Source organism: Pleurodeles waltl, chromosome 9 (assembly GCF_031143425.1).
Source record: "Pleurodeles waltl isolate 20211129_DDA chromosome 9, aPleWal1.hap1.20221129, whole genome shotgun sequence".
In the NCBI taxonomy this organism is placed as follows: Eukaryota; Metazoa; Chordata; class Amphibia; order Caudata; family Salamandridae; genus Pleurodeles; species Pleurodeles waltl.
In genome coordinates this window covers 614,560,427-614,576,672 of record NC_090448.1, presented here as the reverse complement: position 1 = coordinate 614,576,672, position 16,246 = coordinate 614,560,427, and the positions used below count along the sequence as shown (strand labels likewise).

The 16,246-nt window shown below is 41.9% G+C and overlaps 1 protein-coding gene across 4 annotated transcripts in view; it reads left to right on the top strand.

Annotated features, from left to right (window-relative positions):
* DHX34 (DExH-box helicase 34) overlaps positions 1-16,246 on the top strand; it is a 387,340-nt gene that overhangs the window by 97,571 nt on the left and 273,523 nt on the right. For all 4 annotated transcript variants that reach the window (XM_069207613.1, XM_069207612.1, XM_069207614.1 and 1 more), the window contains one exon: positions 1,136-1,353. In XM_069207613.1, the coding sequence (XP_069063714.1) occupies positions 1,136-1,353 (218 nt within the window). The remainder of the gene's footprint in view (positions 1-1,135; positions 1,354-16,246) is intronic.

The following is a 16,246-nucleotide window of genomic DNA, read 5'->3' as shown; positions in this document are numbered from 1 at the left end:
CACTGATTGTTCTTTGTCTTGAATCTGTAGAATTTCCTTAAGATCAAGTGGAAGGGCAGACTCTCCCCTAAGCCTCAGTCTGAATTCTAGTTTCAATTGATTTATAAAGTTGTGGCCGCCCACTGGATGCATCAGATTATTTATTTGTGATAGGTTTGAACATTCAGGGGGTGACTTCTTTGAATACCCCTAGGCTCGCACAAAGTGTGATAAATTAGCCAGGTGACAAGGTTCTGATGAGACCTGATAAGTTGATACAGGTTAAAATGTCCTCCCTTGGTTGTTCAGCATTTTGATTTCGCTAGGAGATATTGTATACACACACAGTTACTATCTCTGATCATAGCTGTTCTAAATCATTGGTCAACCTTGGGTTTTGTACAGTGTTTTCTTGTATAGTATGTTCACTGTTTGAGCCCTGCATTGTCTGCACTATCATTACATTGTATATATTGCACCTTGTTTCTACAAAGCAAATTATTGATTTGTAGAAAGAAAGAAAATAGTGTCCTGTAATTATTAGTATTATTTTTTTTACATTATCCAGTTAGGATTGAATGATTTAATTGCGTGCTATACCTCGGAAGTATGAGAGGTATTATGATATGAGTCCCACAGGACAATTGTAGTATTATATTATGACTTCAGTCATTGATATCATTACAGGGGAGTAAAAGGAGTGTTCCCACAGGTGAGCTTTATGTTTTCAACCAAAAATATTTTTCTGGTTGAAAGTTTTTCCACATACTGTGTTAAAGTAACTCTTTTTAAAGAAATTCATCGGTGGTGAGAACATTTTCCTCTTTGTTGTTGGTAAGAAAAAGTCACATAAGATGATATTTATGTATGAAGGTATATATCCCTACTAATACATTGGTGGAGTTGAGTGAATGTCACAATACAAATTGTATTTACCATTCAGCTCCTAGAGAACAGCAAATTAGAAGGAAACTGAGTTCAAAGTCCTGGGATTTAGTGGGGATCAAGGGAAATGTGGTGGGTTAGCCTCTTGAAGACTCTAGCGAAAGTGAGGTTAGGCTTCACAGACATAGTGCACTGTACATAACATTGATGAAAAATGTATTTATCATTTTCATACGACAACATTAGTGATACAGTCCACTTTTATTTGTAGGAAAAGTAAAGGAGATGAGTTTTGATGCCAAAGCAAAGATGCAGCGTTTGCAGGAGTTCTGGATTAGCAGAGCAAGTGCTGAACAGCGAAAAGGACGTGCAGGGAGGACTGGTCCAGGAGTGTGTTATCGTTTGTATGCAGAATCTGATTATGATGCTTTTGTTGCATACCCAGTGCCGGAAATTCAGAGAGTTGCTCTGGATGCATTAGTGCTGCAGGTAATTGTGCATGCTTTGTGTCAATTCAGCATTGTGAATATTGATATTCTAAGGTGCTTATTATCAGCATTTTCATTTTCTTTGCATGCACTCCCACCACAAAAGGCCATGGGGGTCATTCTGACCCTGGCGGCCGGTGGCCGCCAGGGCCACCGACCACGGGAGCACCGCCAACAGGCTGGCGGTGCTCCAACGAGCATTCTGACCGCGGCGGTTCAGCCGCGGTCAGAAGCGGAAAGTCAGCGGTCTCCGGCCGACTTTCCGCTGCTTGTTTGAATCCTCCATGGCTGCGGAGCGCGCTCCGCAGCCATGAGGATTCTGACCCCCCCTACCGCCATCCTGTTCATGGCGGGAAAGCCGCCATGAACAGGATGGCGGTAGGGGGGGTCGCGGGGCCCCTGGGGGCCCCTGCCGTGCCCATGCCAATGGCATGGGCACGGCAGGGGCCCCCGTAAGAGGGCCCGCAAGGTATTTCAGTGTCTGCCTTGCAGACACTGAAATACGCGACGGGTGCTACTGCACCCGTCGCACCTTCCCACTCCGCCGGCTCGATTACGAGCCGGCATCCTCGTGGGAAGGGAGTTTTTCCCTGGGCTGGCGGGCGGTCTTTTGGAGACCGCCCGCCAGCCCAGGGAAAAACTCATAATACCCTCCGCGGTCTTCTGACCGCGGAGCGGTATTATGGGGGCGGAATTCTGGCGGGCGGCCTCCGCCGCCCGCCAGAATTAGAATCAGCCCCCATGTCTCATCCAGCAAAGTTGGCTGCGCTTTAACATGGGACTGATCTTGTTCAGATTTAGGCCCTTGCACCTGACCGTCGGCATACCTGAGCTCACTTTACATCTTACCTTAAATTGCAGTTTAGGTCGAAGGACAAGACATATCTACTCCAAGGCTCTGGGCAAGCCGTTTATGGCCGCTCTTTTCAAGCATATCAAGATATCCACATTGTGAATCAAAGATCATAATTAAGTGTTCACCAGTGCTTTTAATGCAGCATTTTCTTTTAAGTCACCTAATTGTACAGAGTGCTGGAGAATATTTTTGTATGCTCCTAAACACAGCCTGGAAGTTCTTGGTTATAAAAAAAATAATGGAGATCTTCAGTCACCTTCATTAAAATGGTACATTTACTAAGGATTTCTATTTCAGATATATCTTGAGCTGCATTTGAAAGATCATATTCCTCATTTCTGAATGGGCTTCTATCATATTGAGTATTAACATTCCACAAAAAAGAAAAAAGAGGGGTCTCAAGTCCCAAATTTTGTTATCGGTACTTGGTTGTCTTTTCGATCTTATGTAGACATTGGTTATACAGTGTTTCTTTACTGATTTTGCAGTTAACATGACAATTTGGATGCCCTGATAATCAATATGTAGCTCTGTGACTAACTATCATGAATTCACAGTGATTAAGGCCAGTCTGGCTGCAGAAGATTTTCTATTTTCAACACATATGTAAAGGTAATGTGCTGGGAGTTATAATGAGAAGCTCCATGCTGTTTACTATATCTGTTTAGTTCATTTGTGCGCAGACCTGCTTTTGAAACATCCCTGGCAGCTAGAGTATTTTTATTCCATGCACTGAAATCAAATACAGACTTTTGGAGTTAAGAGCGAATTGTATATTTTTCCAAAGTGTAGGTTGATTCCAGGACCTTTTTCCTTCGATGTAACAATATATGTCACAAAATGTGTGAGGTATTCATTTGTGAGTAAGGGTGGACAAATTGTACTTACAACCACTGAGTCACCACATCACCATGTGCTGTTTCATTTGTTCATGTATTTCTGAATTAGTGAAATGTTAGCCAAGCAGAGTGTAGTGTTTCACAGTAATCAAACTGGCATTAGGAGTAATGTGACCTAGGTATCTTATGATCTAAAGTTTAGGCAAGGATGGGATGGTAAAAGAACTAATAGCAATTGGCAATCTGTCCTGATGTCAGTACAACCATAGTGAATTAATGAATGAATCAATCAGTGGTGTGTTTAGTTGGTTAAAATAGCCGTATGAAAACAGCAATAATCGCAAACAACATTTCATATAATATTTTAGAACAAGTGTGAATAGGTGTAAAAATATGATACAATAAAATTAATTCTAAAACAAGTTAAGATACACATAACTGAGAATGACAACTATCCACTTTGACCTTAAATTAATACCAATTTTAAAAGTGCAGCCACTATGTAACAAGTTACAATAGAAAGCAACATTTGCTAAAATAAAAATGCTACACAGCAAGCTCATAAGATTCTGTGCACATTGTAATGGAACAAGAAATGCCACACGAGCAGGTCTATAAAAATCACAAAAGAATATAAAGTGCATTATGGTTTGGGGAGATAAGTTGCCACATGGGCTTAAAGATAAAGATTTGCCTGAAACCCATCCTTTAGTAAATGGCTCACTGTGGGAAAACATGGCTGATTGCAGAGGCCCCCTAACTTTTTGCCCCCATTTTCCACTTTATGCTGGTGTTTTCCTGACTCTGATGGTGCCCTGGGTACTGCTAACCAGTCCCAGGGCCTGTGCTCTGTGTAAAATGGATATGCAAATTAGGCTAATTATAATTGGCTAAGTCAACCTACCTATAAGTCCCTAGTATATGGTAGGGCATGTAGGTTTAGGGACCACAGCATAGGTGGTGCACACCTAGGTGCACTGCTGAGGTGCCCAGTGTCATTTTAAAAGCAAGCCTACCTTGCTGGCTGCTTTTAAATTAAAGTTATATGCAAATTCGACTTTGGAATTAAAGGTACTTCCAAAGTCTTAAACTACCTTATTTTTACATATAAGTCGCCCCTAAGGTGTGCCCTATGTGCCCCTAGGGCTGGGTGCCATGTAACTATAAGCAGGGACTTTATAAAAATAGATTTATACGCCCTGGTGAGGTAAAAACAGCCAAATTCGTTTTTCCCTCATTGAAGTAAATGGCCTTCATAGGCTAGAATGGGCAGACTTTATTTTAAATTTTAAAGTCTCCTTAAATGTTACATACCAAGAATTTGGTATCAAATTGATTGTTGTAATAAATCCCACAACTTCCAGTTGTTGGATTTAATATAACTTGTCCAGGTAAAAAGTTTAGACTTTACCTAAAAAGTTGCCAATTTCAGCTCTGCATTGTTTTTGCTGCTGTGCTCTGATTGGCCAGCCTGCAGCAGCTTCTGCCAGGCTGCCTTGATGAGGTGTGAAGTGGCCAGGCTTCACACAAAGGAATGTGCTTGGGGGAGAGAATCTCCCCTCAGCAGATGGTGAGGCAGGAAGGGGGAGGGCTGCCAAACTGGTCTTCAAAGGCAGAGAAGGACATTTGCAGCACCCAGCAACACCCCCACATCCTGCAACCCCAGACAATTAGGTGCCCCCTTGATTAGATTAGGAGAGGGGTGTGTTTATGATTCTTAGCCACACCAGTGGGTGGGCTCAGCCAGATGTAACCTCCAAAAATCAGATTCATCCATGTTGGATTTTTAGAGACTGTTGCCTTCTGGGATGGATTTTTGCCACACTTCCCAGGAAGTGGTCATCACAGGGGGACGACCCTGTCCCTGATTGGAGAACCAGGGCCCCCCTGCTTTTCACCCAGGAGCAAGGATAAAACTGGCAGACCTGCACCCACACCTCAGATCCCCTCCAGAATTCAACAAGAAAGGAACTAAAGAAGAAGAAGGACTGCCCTGCTGGACCCCTGGCCTGCACCTGGACCCTGCACTCAGAAGGACTGCACCAGCTGCACACTTGGGCTTCACCACAAGAAGGACTTTGCCTGGCTTCAACTGGTTCAAGGAGGGACTCCCTGTTTGCTACAGGTGAAAAATTGCTAAACCAGAGTCCCCTGCACCAACTCCTGAAGAAAGCGACCAGTTGACCACTGCCCAGTGGCCAAAAAGGAGTTTGCGCCAGGTGCATTCTGGGAGTTGAAGTCCGCACCCCCCAAGGACCATCACAGAACTTCTGGACCCTTGGGGTGAGCTGTGGACCCCAAAAGAACCTTAAAAGAACATCTGGGTGAAGCCCCAGAAGTTTGGAAAAGATTTGGAAAATTTTGTAAAAAAGCTCCAGAGAGGGACCGACCCGCCGCGGAAATTCTAGCCGGCTTGCCTCAACCGTGACCCGGCCTGACTTCGTGGTTCGTCCCGGTAAAGAAAAACATCCAAAAAAGAGACTAAGTCCGAAGGTAAAAAGTTGACCGGGACCTCCCAGCCATCGTATCCGAGAAGGGCTCCATGGACGTCGGATCAAGATCCAGGTTTACCCCGTTCGAAGGATTTTCATCTCGAAAAAACGACTAAGTCCGAAGGTAAAAGTCTCCACCGAGGAAACCCACATCGCGTATCCGGACAAGGGCTCCAGGAGGTCGGATTCAACTGGCAGGTTCGTCCCGGTGAAGAAAAACTTCAAAATAAAGACTAAGTCAGAAGGTAACTTTTTAACCGAGGCCTCCCGCGACCTGTAGCCGAGCAGGGCTCCATCGCGGTCGGCCTGAAAGTTTGACTTTGCCCCGGTCGAGGTGCAACCAGATGACCCGATTGGCGCTTTTTGTTTCTAAGCGCTAGAAAAGTAATAATTCTTTAAAAATTCATATCTCCGGTTCCCCTGAACCGATTTTAATCGTTTTTGTCTCATTTTAAAGATAAAAATATAAACTATTTTTATAAATTGGTTTTGGATTTTTAAACTGTTTCCTGTGTTTTATTTAATTACTGTTTTGTGATATTTGAATGCTTTACACTTTGTCTCCTAAATTAAGCCTTGACGCTCGTTGCCAAGCTACCAAGGGTTGAGCTGGGATTAATTTACTGAGACCTAACTGTACCTATGTGGAGGTTAGTGGCTTGTTGCTAGGTGTAGGTACCTACCTGCCCTACCAATAACCCATTTTCCAACACTCACAATACCCATTGTGAATCTAGTTAGAAGATTTTGTTTGTAAACATTTAAGTTTGTGTGCAAATAAGGCTTTAATCCACTGGTAGTTTTATCAAAATAAAATACATAATTGTTGGTTTAACAAACTCAGTGGCATCCCTTAGAACAGCTGTTTTCTCCATGAAAATTCTCCTAGGCGTGCAATTCGTAACCTGTGGTCCACTGACCCCTATGGGTCTGTGACACCATGTTACGGAAATAAAATAACCTTAACATACTAATAAACATATGCAAATAAAGAAGCAAAATTTAAATTTGACTGCCTGTAAATGTGAAGGAATTTGAAATGGGAAACAAAAGTTAAGTAGGTATTCTTAGTTTGATTTGTTGTAGCAACACAAGTACAGGATATAGAATATAATATGAGTAATGGCTGGCCTCAGTTGAATCGCCTGCAAAAAGAAAGTATGTATAGGAATCAAAAAAGACAAAGTAGATTGTTAGGATTTGTCATAGCATGTGGGTTTTGAGAATTTAAATTCTAAACTTCCCATTAATATTAAATTTTAGATTTTTTTTTCTATATGTGTAAATTAAACAAAATATTCTATAATTTCTCTATTTGTTTGATGTATACTTGTTCCTGTATTTTTGCGTATTGGTTTAAGGCTCAAATCATAGAAATTAGTTAGGGCAGAGTTCCTGGTTTTATAATGAATCAGTGGGCGTCCCTGAACTCAAGTAAAGATTAATTGGGAGTCCACAAAGTCAAAAGGTTAAGAAACTGTGTCCTACAACAAGTTCTCCTAGTATTTCAGGGACTGTCAAACAAGTCAGAAAACCAATTTTATTTGAAACTCATTTGATGTATGTTTTATCAGTGCATCTTGTCTACTTAGTTCAGTTTGATATAGTTACAGTTAGTTTATCTGCTGGATTTGCCCAGAGAAAAATAATCAAAAGGATTTGTGCTACCCTTCAGACATCTTCCAGATAGTAAAGCCCTCTGTCTTAATGGCAAATCAAATGTGATGGGCCTTAAGGCAAACCCAAAGACGCCATCAAAAACAGTTTACATCAGTTTGCTGGTATGAAATGTCAATGCTGCCCACACATCACTATAAAAGGCTATGGATGTACATTTAAGGCATATCTAGCCTTAACCCCTTAACTGATGGGCTTATCCCTTTTGCATCCTTTTTTCGAACATCCTGGGGATTCCAAAGGTACATTGGATTTGTAGATTCTCCTGAAGGGGACCTAAAGAATAGGCACATAACGCTACATTTTGAGATATTTGGCAAAAATAAGAAGAAAGTGCTCCAGATAAGTGTCTGTTTTCTTCCTAAAAATGACAAACCCAAACATTTTTCCTATTTTTTATGCTCTCAACATTCTTTCAGTTTGTGGTGGAAACCAGTGTGAAACCTCTGGGTAATCCAGGCAAGCTGTAGTCTTCTGGAAAGTAGACAAAATTCCGAATTTAGCAAGGGCTCATATTTGTAGACCCTTCAAGGTTTACCCAACTGTTGAAAAAAATAAATATTGAAAATGAGTAGAAAAAAATGGCCATTTGTGACAACTGCTTCATCTGTAACTTTTTGCCATGATGGCCGACTTACAAAAGCAATATACCATTAAGTCTGCTTCTGGTTGTGGGGATAGGTAGGATCTGTAGGTTCTCCAAGAACTCAAGGTACACAGAGCCAATAACTGAGTTGCACCATACAATGGTTTTTCATTCCCTGCAGACTATAGACCAATTAATATGGTGAAATCAGTAGAGTGTAAAATTGGTATCAATGAAACCTATGTATTTCTGAAATAAGCACAATATTCAGAGTTTAGGAGCAGTGGTTATTTGTACATCCCTGAATTACTGGGTACGCGTACTAGCATATGATTTAGAGAGTATTTTTCAATTATCTTCTTTCCTACACCCTGTCCTACATTTGGAAGACGCGAATGCCGTAAAATCCAATTTGGCAATAACACATTTTCTACTAATCTGTACTCACACGTTGTCCGATAAAAAACAGGAAACGGGCCAAAACACAACATGGACTCATCACATTTTTCCACTGAAAACTGACCCTTTTATTCAATGTGGCAGCTGTGGATTTTAGGCCCTAGCTCAGCCAGCACCTAGTAAAACCTAGCAAACTAACCAGTTTTTGAAAACTAGACACCTGGGGTAATCCAAGGTGGGGCAACTTGTGTGGCTCTCACCTGTTTTTTTATTTTTTTTTATCCAGAACCCATTACCAACCTCAAACGTTGACTAAACACATTTTTCTCACATTTCTGTGAATTAAAGTTCTGGAAGCTGCGGGGAGCCACAAACTTCCTTCCACCCAGCATTCCCCAAAGTCTCCCGATAAAATGGTCCATCACAAATGGTCCAAAACGCAATATGGATACATCACATTTTTCCACTCAAAACAGACCCTTTTTTTTTTTTTTTTTTTTTTTTTGCAGTGTCGGAGGCTGTGGATTTTGTGCCCTAGCTCATCCAGAACTTAAGGAAACGTAGCAAACAGGCACATTTTTGAAGATAAGGCAACTGGGGATGTCGAGGGGTGCATGACTTGTGTGGCTCTCACTAGGTAATTTCACCCAGAAGCCCTTGCAAATGTCAAACTTTGGTTTAAAAAAAACACATTTTCCTCAGTTTTCTGTGACAGAAAGTTCTGGCATCTTTGGGGAGCCACAAATTTCCTACCACCCCGAGTTCCTTCATGTCCCCTGATATGAATGGTACCCTACTTGTATGGGTGGGCCAAGAGACAAAAGCCCCAAAGCACTACGTTGATAGATGAGCAGTAAGGGTGGCTGCGGTATTTGGGGTGCTTCTGTGGTGCCACCCATGCAGACCTATGAACCACTGCTTTTTTTGTAAGCTAGACAACCAGGGGATTCCAGGGTGGTGTGCCTTGCCTGGATCCCATGAGGTTATCTTACCCACAATGCTCTCCTTAAGTCATGCTCTGAATCCCTACTGACTATGAGCTTACCAGAGCTGCCCAACCCAGAATTCAAGCTATCAATATTCTGGCAACTATGTCTACAGTTGAATTATACAGTGAACTGGTTTATTAACCTCTTGGGTTGCCTCTGTCTCATTTGTTTGAAGACTGGGACAATAATTAAAGTGGTCCAAGAGCTAAGAGAACTGGCAGAGTCCTTTGGATCCCATTGAGTCCATGTGAGGGTTGTTCTTCTGGGGAACTGAAAATTTGTAAAGAATAAAGATAAAACTTTTAATCTCAGACTCCCTTTGAGTACCATCCGGCATACTGAAGTTAGTTGCATTACAGTGACTTACCCAGGACTGCATAGTTATAAGAGCTGGTGTCCTCAGTACCTCGTTATCGCCAGTAAAATAGTTACCATTAATCACCATCCAGAAGGCTCTCTAGTATTGCAAGCCGCACTTAGGTTATCTCTGGCCTTTTACTGCAAGATGCATTTACGAGAAGTAATAGCGTTTTAATACACCAGGCTTCAAACCCTAAACTTTCTTTGGTTCCTGAGAGAATGATTCACTGAAAGTCTCAGTTTCTGGTTAGTCTTGCTACAGCTTATCAAACCATTATCCATACTGCAATTACGTTTGTGAACTGTATGCGCTCCAAATCCGGTGTAGATGGCTTGAGCTATCAAACTAAAAGCTGTAACACTATCAAAAGCCTTTGATGAATCATGCCAAGGATGTTATCCTTAAAAACTATGGTGATCACACTTTTCCAGACAATTGTAGGATAAATTAAAACATAACAAAACCTTCTATCTCCATCAGTAACATTTTCCATATGTGGTCTCTTGTCAGTAGAGTGTTTTAGTAAACCCTTAAATTTTTTTTTTTTTTAACTAATCTTAATTTTTTTTTCAAGAGGACAACAGTACTGCATGAGCGATTGAGCACAACACAGATTTCCAAACAGTATAGTATAATAATAATACCCCAGCAATTTCTTTAGTTCTAGAAATAACCTTAGGGTGTTTGCCCAAGCCATTTTCCCCATATACAAGTTTGTTGCAGGGACATCCCCGGGCTTCGAAAACTGATCTCTCTTGTTGTGCACACCAGTCCGTCAGTAAGAGAGGGTGAGAGAAGTGGAAGCCTTCCAGCATGTTGCAAAATCATGTTTGACAACCATCAGAACAGTTCCCAGAAAAGTTTGATCAGCCCTCCTATCCCCAGAGTTATCAAAGACCCCCTGGAAAATCACTAGCGGGGACAACGGGACCTCTGACCCCCAACACTCCAGTAAGTTCACTCACGACCCCTGAAAATTAATACTAATCAACAGATTACAATTACTTTAATGACTTGACACCACCTTATAAATTTCAATGTGTTCCATCACAGAACCAGTGTCAAAAATATAATTAATTGTGGTAGGGGTACATTTAGCTGCAAAATAAGCCCATTAAAATAATGAGATAAAAATACTGAGCTACAGTGATAGAAATTGCATTTGGTCAACAGTTCAAATGACTTAATACACTGGAAAAGGACAGTAAACTGACACTCATAATTAAATTATCAGAATACTTCATCAGTTTATCTAATGTGACATTGAGATCCTCCCAGGAATTATTGAGAAAGACACTTCTTTATGTTTAGTCCATTATCTACTAGACAATCCAAGGTGAAAATATTTGTAAAATTTTTTGAAATATCACTATACAACTTTGAGCAAGACACTCCCAGCCCTTCTAACTCATAATAGCTGGATGTTAGTAGCCTCTGTCCTTTTTTCGATCACAGAACAATTAATAGATAGGGTGAGCCTGATAAGCAGCCCCCGCAGGCTCTTTATAGAAAGTGAAGGAGTTTCTGGAACCATAAATATGGCATCTCCATTGATGCGCGCAGCATGGATCATCCACCTTGCCTGCAAAATTAGTACATTGGAATGTTGGGTGCTCCATAGAAGGCAATGGAGTGGTCCAGGCTTCTAATGGCTGGTAAAAGCCTGGAGCTCCAACATACCAGTTTTGTCTCACTGTAACAGCTGTGAACAAAGGCCTCACCAAGCACGAGAGAATATCCTTGATGGCCTTGAGTGGTGGAAAGCTATTAGCGGTCAAGCAGAATTTGTAAGGTTGGGGAGACAAATCAAACTCAGGTCAGTCACTCGCAGTTCTTAACAGAATTGTTTGCGCAGCTGGTTCAGTGGTCACACTTCTCCTGGATAATTAGGTGAATATTTTTACTGCTTTTTGCAAGTCATTCTTGACAGGTCATATCCTCCCTTACCTTGTACATTTACAACATATACTGCTGACTGCCAAGCACAATGGCTATTGCACTGGTCGCTAATTGATAGCTCTAGGGCCCTTCATCCCAGTGCCAGAATTCGCCTTCTGTTCCTCTACCCCACTTCCCCCACAACCTTCACATCTGGCTTGGCTGCTTCCTATGCCACAAAAAGAATACAAAAAGGGATGGATGAAATGCTTGAATTAATCTTAGCCACTGGTAATTACTCGAGCCGCATCCCAATCCATTGTTTTGCAGTTGCTCTCACCGATCACAACTTGGAGGTTACAACCTTCCACTTTGGAGGACCAAGACTTCCGGGAGACCATTAGAGAAACAAAAACCCATTACATTGCTGAAAATAATAACAACGCTTCCACCCGCCTTGTGGAATGGGATGGGCTTAAAACAGTGGTATGGGGTTATTTTATACAGACAATCATTGGAGGAGGCTCAGCACCACCGTCTGTGACCTGGGTCAGATTAAGTGGCTTGGAGAAGGCAGTAGCCAGAGAAGAGTTATTAGCTGCAAGGGACTGTCATGTGCAACTGATTGAGTCCTTGCTCTGCATTGATTACAAGGCGTACCAGGCCACTGAACATGCAGAGGAGACCAGCCAGTGAGATTACTGGCATAGCTGATTCGGCAGGACTCTGCTGCTGTTCCCATTGCGGCCATACACCTTGACCTTTATGCTATAGTTTACTCTCAGAAAGCTACCCATGCAGCTTATACACCAATTATCTGGCATTGTAGTGCCCTGAGAGCTCGCCACTGCAGACTAACAGTGCCAAATTTGTACATGCAATAACCTTGTCAGCGGTGCCTCCTGAGCATATAGAATCTTTAGAATGTCTGGTTATGGAACAGGAGATCCATTGTGCCTATTTGACTTTACACATAAAATCAATGGCCTGCCAATCAGATTTTATAAGACTTATGCAGAACTGTGGGTTCCAAAGCTGGAACAATTGTACAACTCCGCCTTCCCCTCTTAGTACTGCCACAATATATACACAAAACTTTCTTGGGCCGTCTCCCCAGGCTGGAGTGTGACACCTTGAAGTCACGTATTACAGGCCTTTGGCCATGCTGGGCAGTGATTATAAGATGCTAAGTAAGATCTTAGCAACATGATTACTAGTGGTAATGCCAGCCCTAGTCCATCCCTACCAGAATGGCTTTAAACCTGGTAGGTGCCTGAGGAGGTTCCTCTGCATTGACCCTACTCTTTCTGTTAAGTGCTATATTTAGAGAAGTCCTTCAATATGCTGGTTCGGAACAACATGTTTTTCTTATTACACAGGGCAAAGTTGGGAAACAAGGTCCTAAGATTGATTAGACTACTCTATTCTGAACCATCAGCCAGAGATAAGATTGGCCAATTTATTTCCTTCCCATCTCTCATCATCCAGAGCACTGTGCTAGTGATTGAGCCTTTGGCCAGTTGGGGAGAGACTGAAGCATGCCAATCAACAGACAGTTACATGGTGCCTCACAGGTTATTTAGCTCCCAGAACATCATGTTGGGGCACTTGATCTAGAAAAAAGGGTGGCGTAGAGTGGCCCTGATTAAACTGCAGCTCCTACAGAACAAGGAAGACTTGGGGCCCTGATATTTGAGCATTAATATTTGGTAGCGCAGTGTCGGTGGTCAACCCGCTGTCTGGCTGCACTTGTGTGAAGTGTGCGGCGGTGACGAATGGGGTCTCAAACCACTGCCCATAAGCTTTTTATTCCTATATCAACCCTACCTAAGGCCTTGAATATGCTGCTTTGTACAGCCCATAGTTCCTATCATAGGGCCTTGTGGGTCTCTTCAACTGCCATTATGATTTGGAGATCCCCAAAGGGCATGCGTAGTTTCCAGTGAGCCACAGGATGTTGTGCCGCAGGACTATGAGAGGGCTCTCGGATCTGTTTCATAGGTGACTGTTTCCAGGATGGAGTTCTGATTCACTCTCCTACACTGTCAGAGCCCACGGGGCTTTTGGCAGGACAGTTTTTAAAACACAGGTGACTGGTTGCGTAGTTGGAGTCCCTCTGGGGAATCACTGACACTGTACCAGCCATGAACCCATTTTTTTAAATCTCTGTTTGCCCATGAATCTGGCTGAAGACTCATCTCCTGATTAGTCTGAGCTATCTTGAACAGGGCTGTGGACCCTTTTGCAACCGTCCTCCAGAAGTGGGATCTAAACTGGCTGCCCCTTGAGGCAAAGGGAATGATACAGAATGCTTGCATATCCTCACAGTTTCCCGTAACACATAATTTCCGTACATACAGCACAGTCAGGGGTGTGGAATGTAATAAAATATGTACTTGTCCATGGGACAGGTTGCTTCCTAAATCTTCTTGTCCTGTGAAAAAAATTGACTTCTCCCTTTGGTGCCATGTAGTGCAGCAAAAAATTATGTCAGCAATCTTGTTATGTAAGAGCTCTGATAATAATATCTCTGCTTATGACAGGGCTATTACTATGGTAGGGCTTGAATACTTGCAGTTTCAATCCCTACTATAGCAATTTCCATATTTTGCCACCTTTCCGCAGATCTACATACTAGGGCTGGAGGAAACAGTAAGCAATAGTTCCAGGGCTGGAATGCCTTTGAGTCTGCAAACCTGCCAACTTGCATGTTTTAAGGATTTTCACCAGCTTTTGAATCTTTTCCCATAATGGAAAGGTTGGGAATTTCCTCCTGACAATGGCAGAAGTAGAGGTTCTTTCAGGGTTGGGAAAAAAGTGGTTGGAAGGAAAGTGAACTTGTAAACGCTCAATAGATTTTACGTGAGCAAATATACACAGGTATACTTGCCCATGCTAAAATACAGTTAACAAATATTTTCTAGGAGTACCATTTCCTGGTCTAATTTTATAAGTTCTTGTGAATTTATGAAAGCCACTAATTCAAAGACATATAACATGGGTGTGACTTTCTTTAAGAATTGGGTCCCTAATTAGGTCTGGCGTTAACAAAGACAGTTTGTTTTTATTAAACTACTATTTCTCTGACTATTGGCTGGCTTTTTTACTGTGAGTGATTGCATTCTGCTTTTCCACATGGTGTATATCAGCGCACAAGGCAGGTTTGTTCAGTGTCAGGAACTATTGTGGCAATCAGTGGCGTAGCAAAATCTGAGGCACCCTCTCCTCCAGACTCGCTCAGGTCAGGTGCTGTGCTTAGGGGACACCTTGGAGGGGGGCTGCTGGGCCTTTCATACGCCACTTGTGACAATTGGTGCTTTTTTTAGACAAAAAACCGTTATTTTTCTTTTGCCAGTGTCTGTTACAATGGTGAGGGCCTGGCAGCTCCCACAACAATAAAGTGTTACAAAAGCCATGTCAAAACAAAACATGAATTGACGAAACCAAAATACTAAAAAAAAAAAAATGTTGGCTCAGTTGGCTTTGACAGTGCTTGTTTATTTTCATGCTTCCCGTAATCTTGTTGAAAATGGTTACACTGATTTTCCATTAGGAATATTTTTGGGAAATACTAGCATCCATCAACACGTTTAACTAATTGACGCTTCACAGAAACAGTACCCCACATTTCATAGTAGTGAAACTTTTATTTCCCTACTTGAATAATTTATTTTGAAAGCAAAGAATCATCACTCTTGCTTACAGGCTTCTTGAAACTTTTGCATCTAATCACAGATCATTCTGGGAGCATTATACTTAGCCTCATATTGTTAAACTTTTCAAATGTGTGTACACTTTAAAGAAAAAAAAAAACTGGAACCACTGTAAGTAGTGCAGTGTGCCCTTAAAATGTTTATTTACAGTGCGCACTCTAATAATGAAGGCTGTTCATTAATGAACCATAAATACAAGTTCGAATAGCATTAACATATGGACACACATTACCTCAACTGCAGTTTCCTTCTCTGTAAAAGTGGCAGCCAAAGGGTTTGTGCTGCAGGGGGTTTGGCCTACTTGTCTCAAGGACAAAATAAACATGACAACTTGTTAACCTTGACCCCAAACAATATGTCCTGGACGTCAAACGACAGGAATTCCATATCCCTGATGGCTTAACAAAAACTAACCACATGTCACATTAGACAGTGCCCGATGCCACTCCTCAAATTCTGACATACTACACATATAGGATTGTCCGCTGTTCAAGACTTTCTGGACTGAGATCTGTACAATTCTCTCACAAACTATTGGTGATTTGAATTAAACTGTATAGAGTGTTGCATATTAGGGCTCTAAAAGTGCCATTAATCTGGCGGGCTGGGAGACTGATTCCTTGACTTGGTCCTTCTCCTGGCTAGGCATAAATATCAATGAGATGGAAGGCTTCATCCATGCCCAGAATTATTCAGTGGCATGATACAGTGATTTGGTGGACAGAGACAGTCCTTATCCCTACACTGTAAACAGGCCTGCAGACTTTGCAAACTTCACAGTGCTTCCATGTGGGATGAATTGATCCTTTCATTCAAAAGCTTCTCAAAAGATGACAGTCCTGTCTAGTGGAATCCATCACACAGACATAACCCCAGACAGATATCGTTTGTGAGAAGTGAATGACTTGTTTATGAGTGTACACAAACACTGACACCTTTACATCTTTATTTTCATGTCTCACCTCATATGGCCAGGCTTGCTATTGTTTTGTAAGGTTGTATTTCGTTGTTTCTCCATGTACTTTCTTAGCAATGTAGCAACTGCTGCAGGATGTCCTTTCTTGTAATGTACTTACCAGAGAAAATCAGAAAATCCAATACATT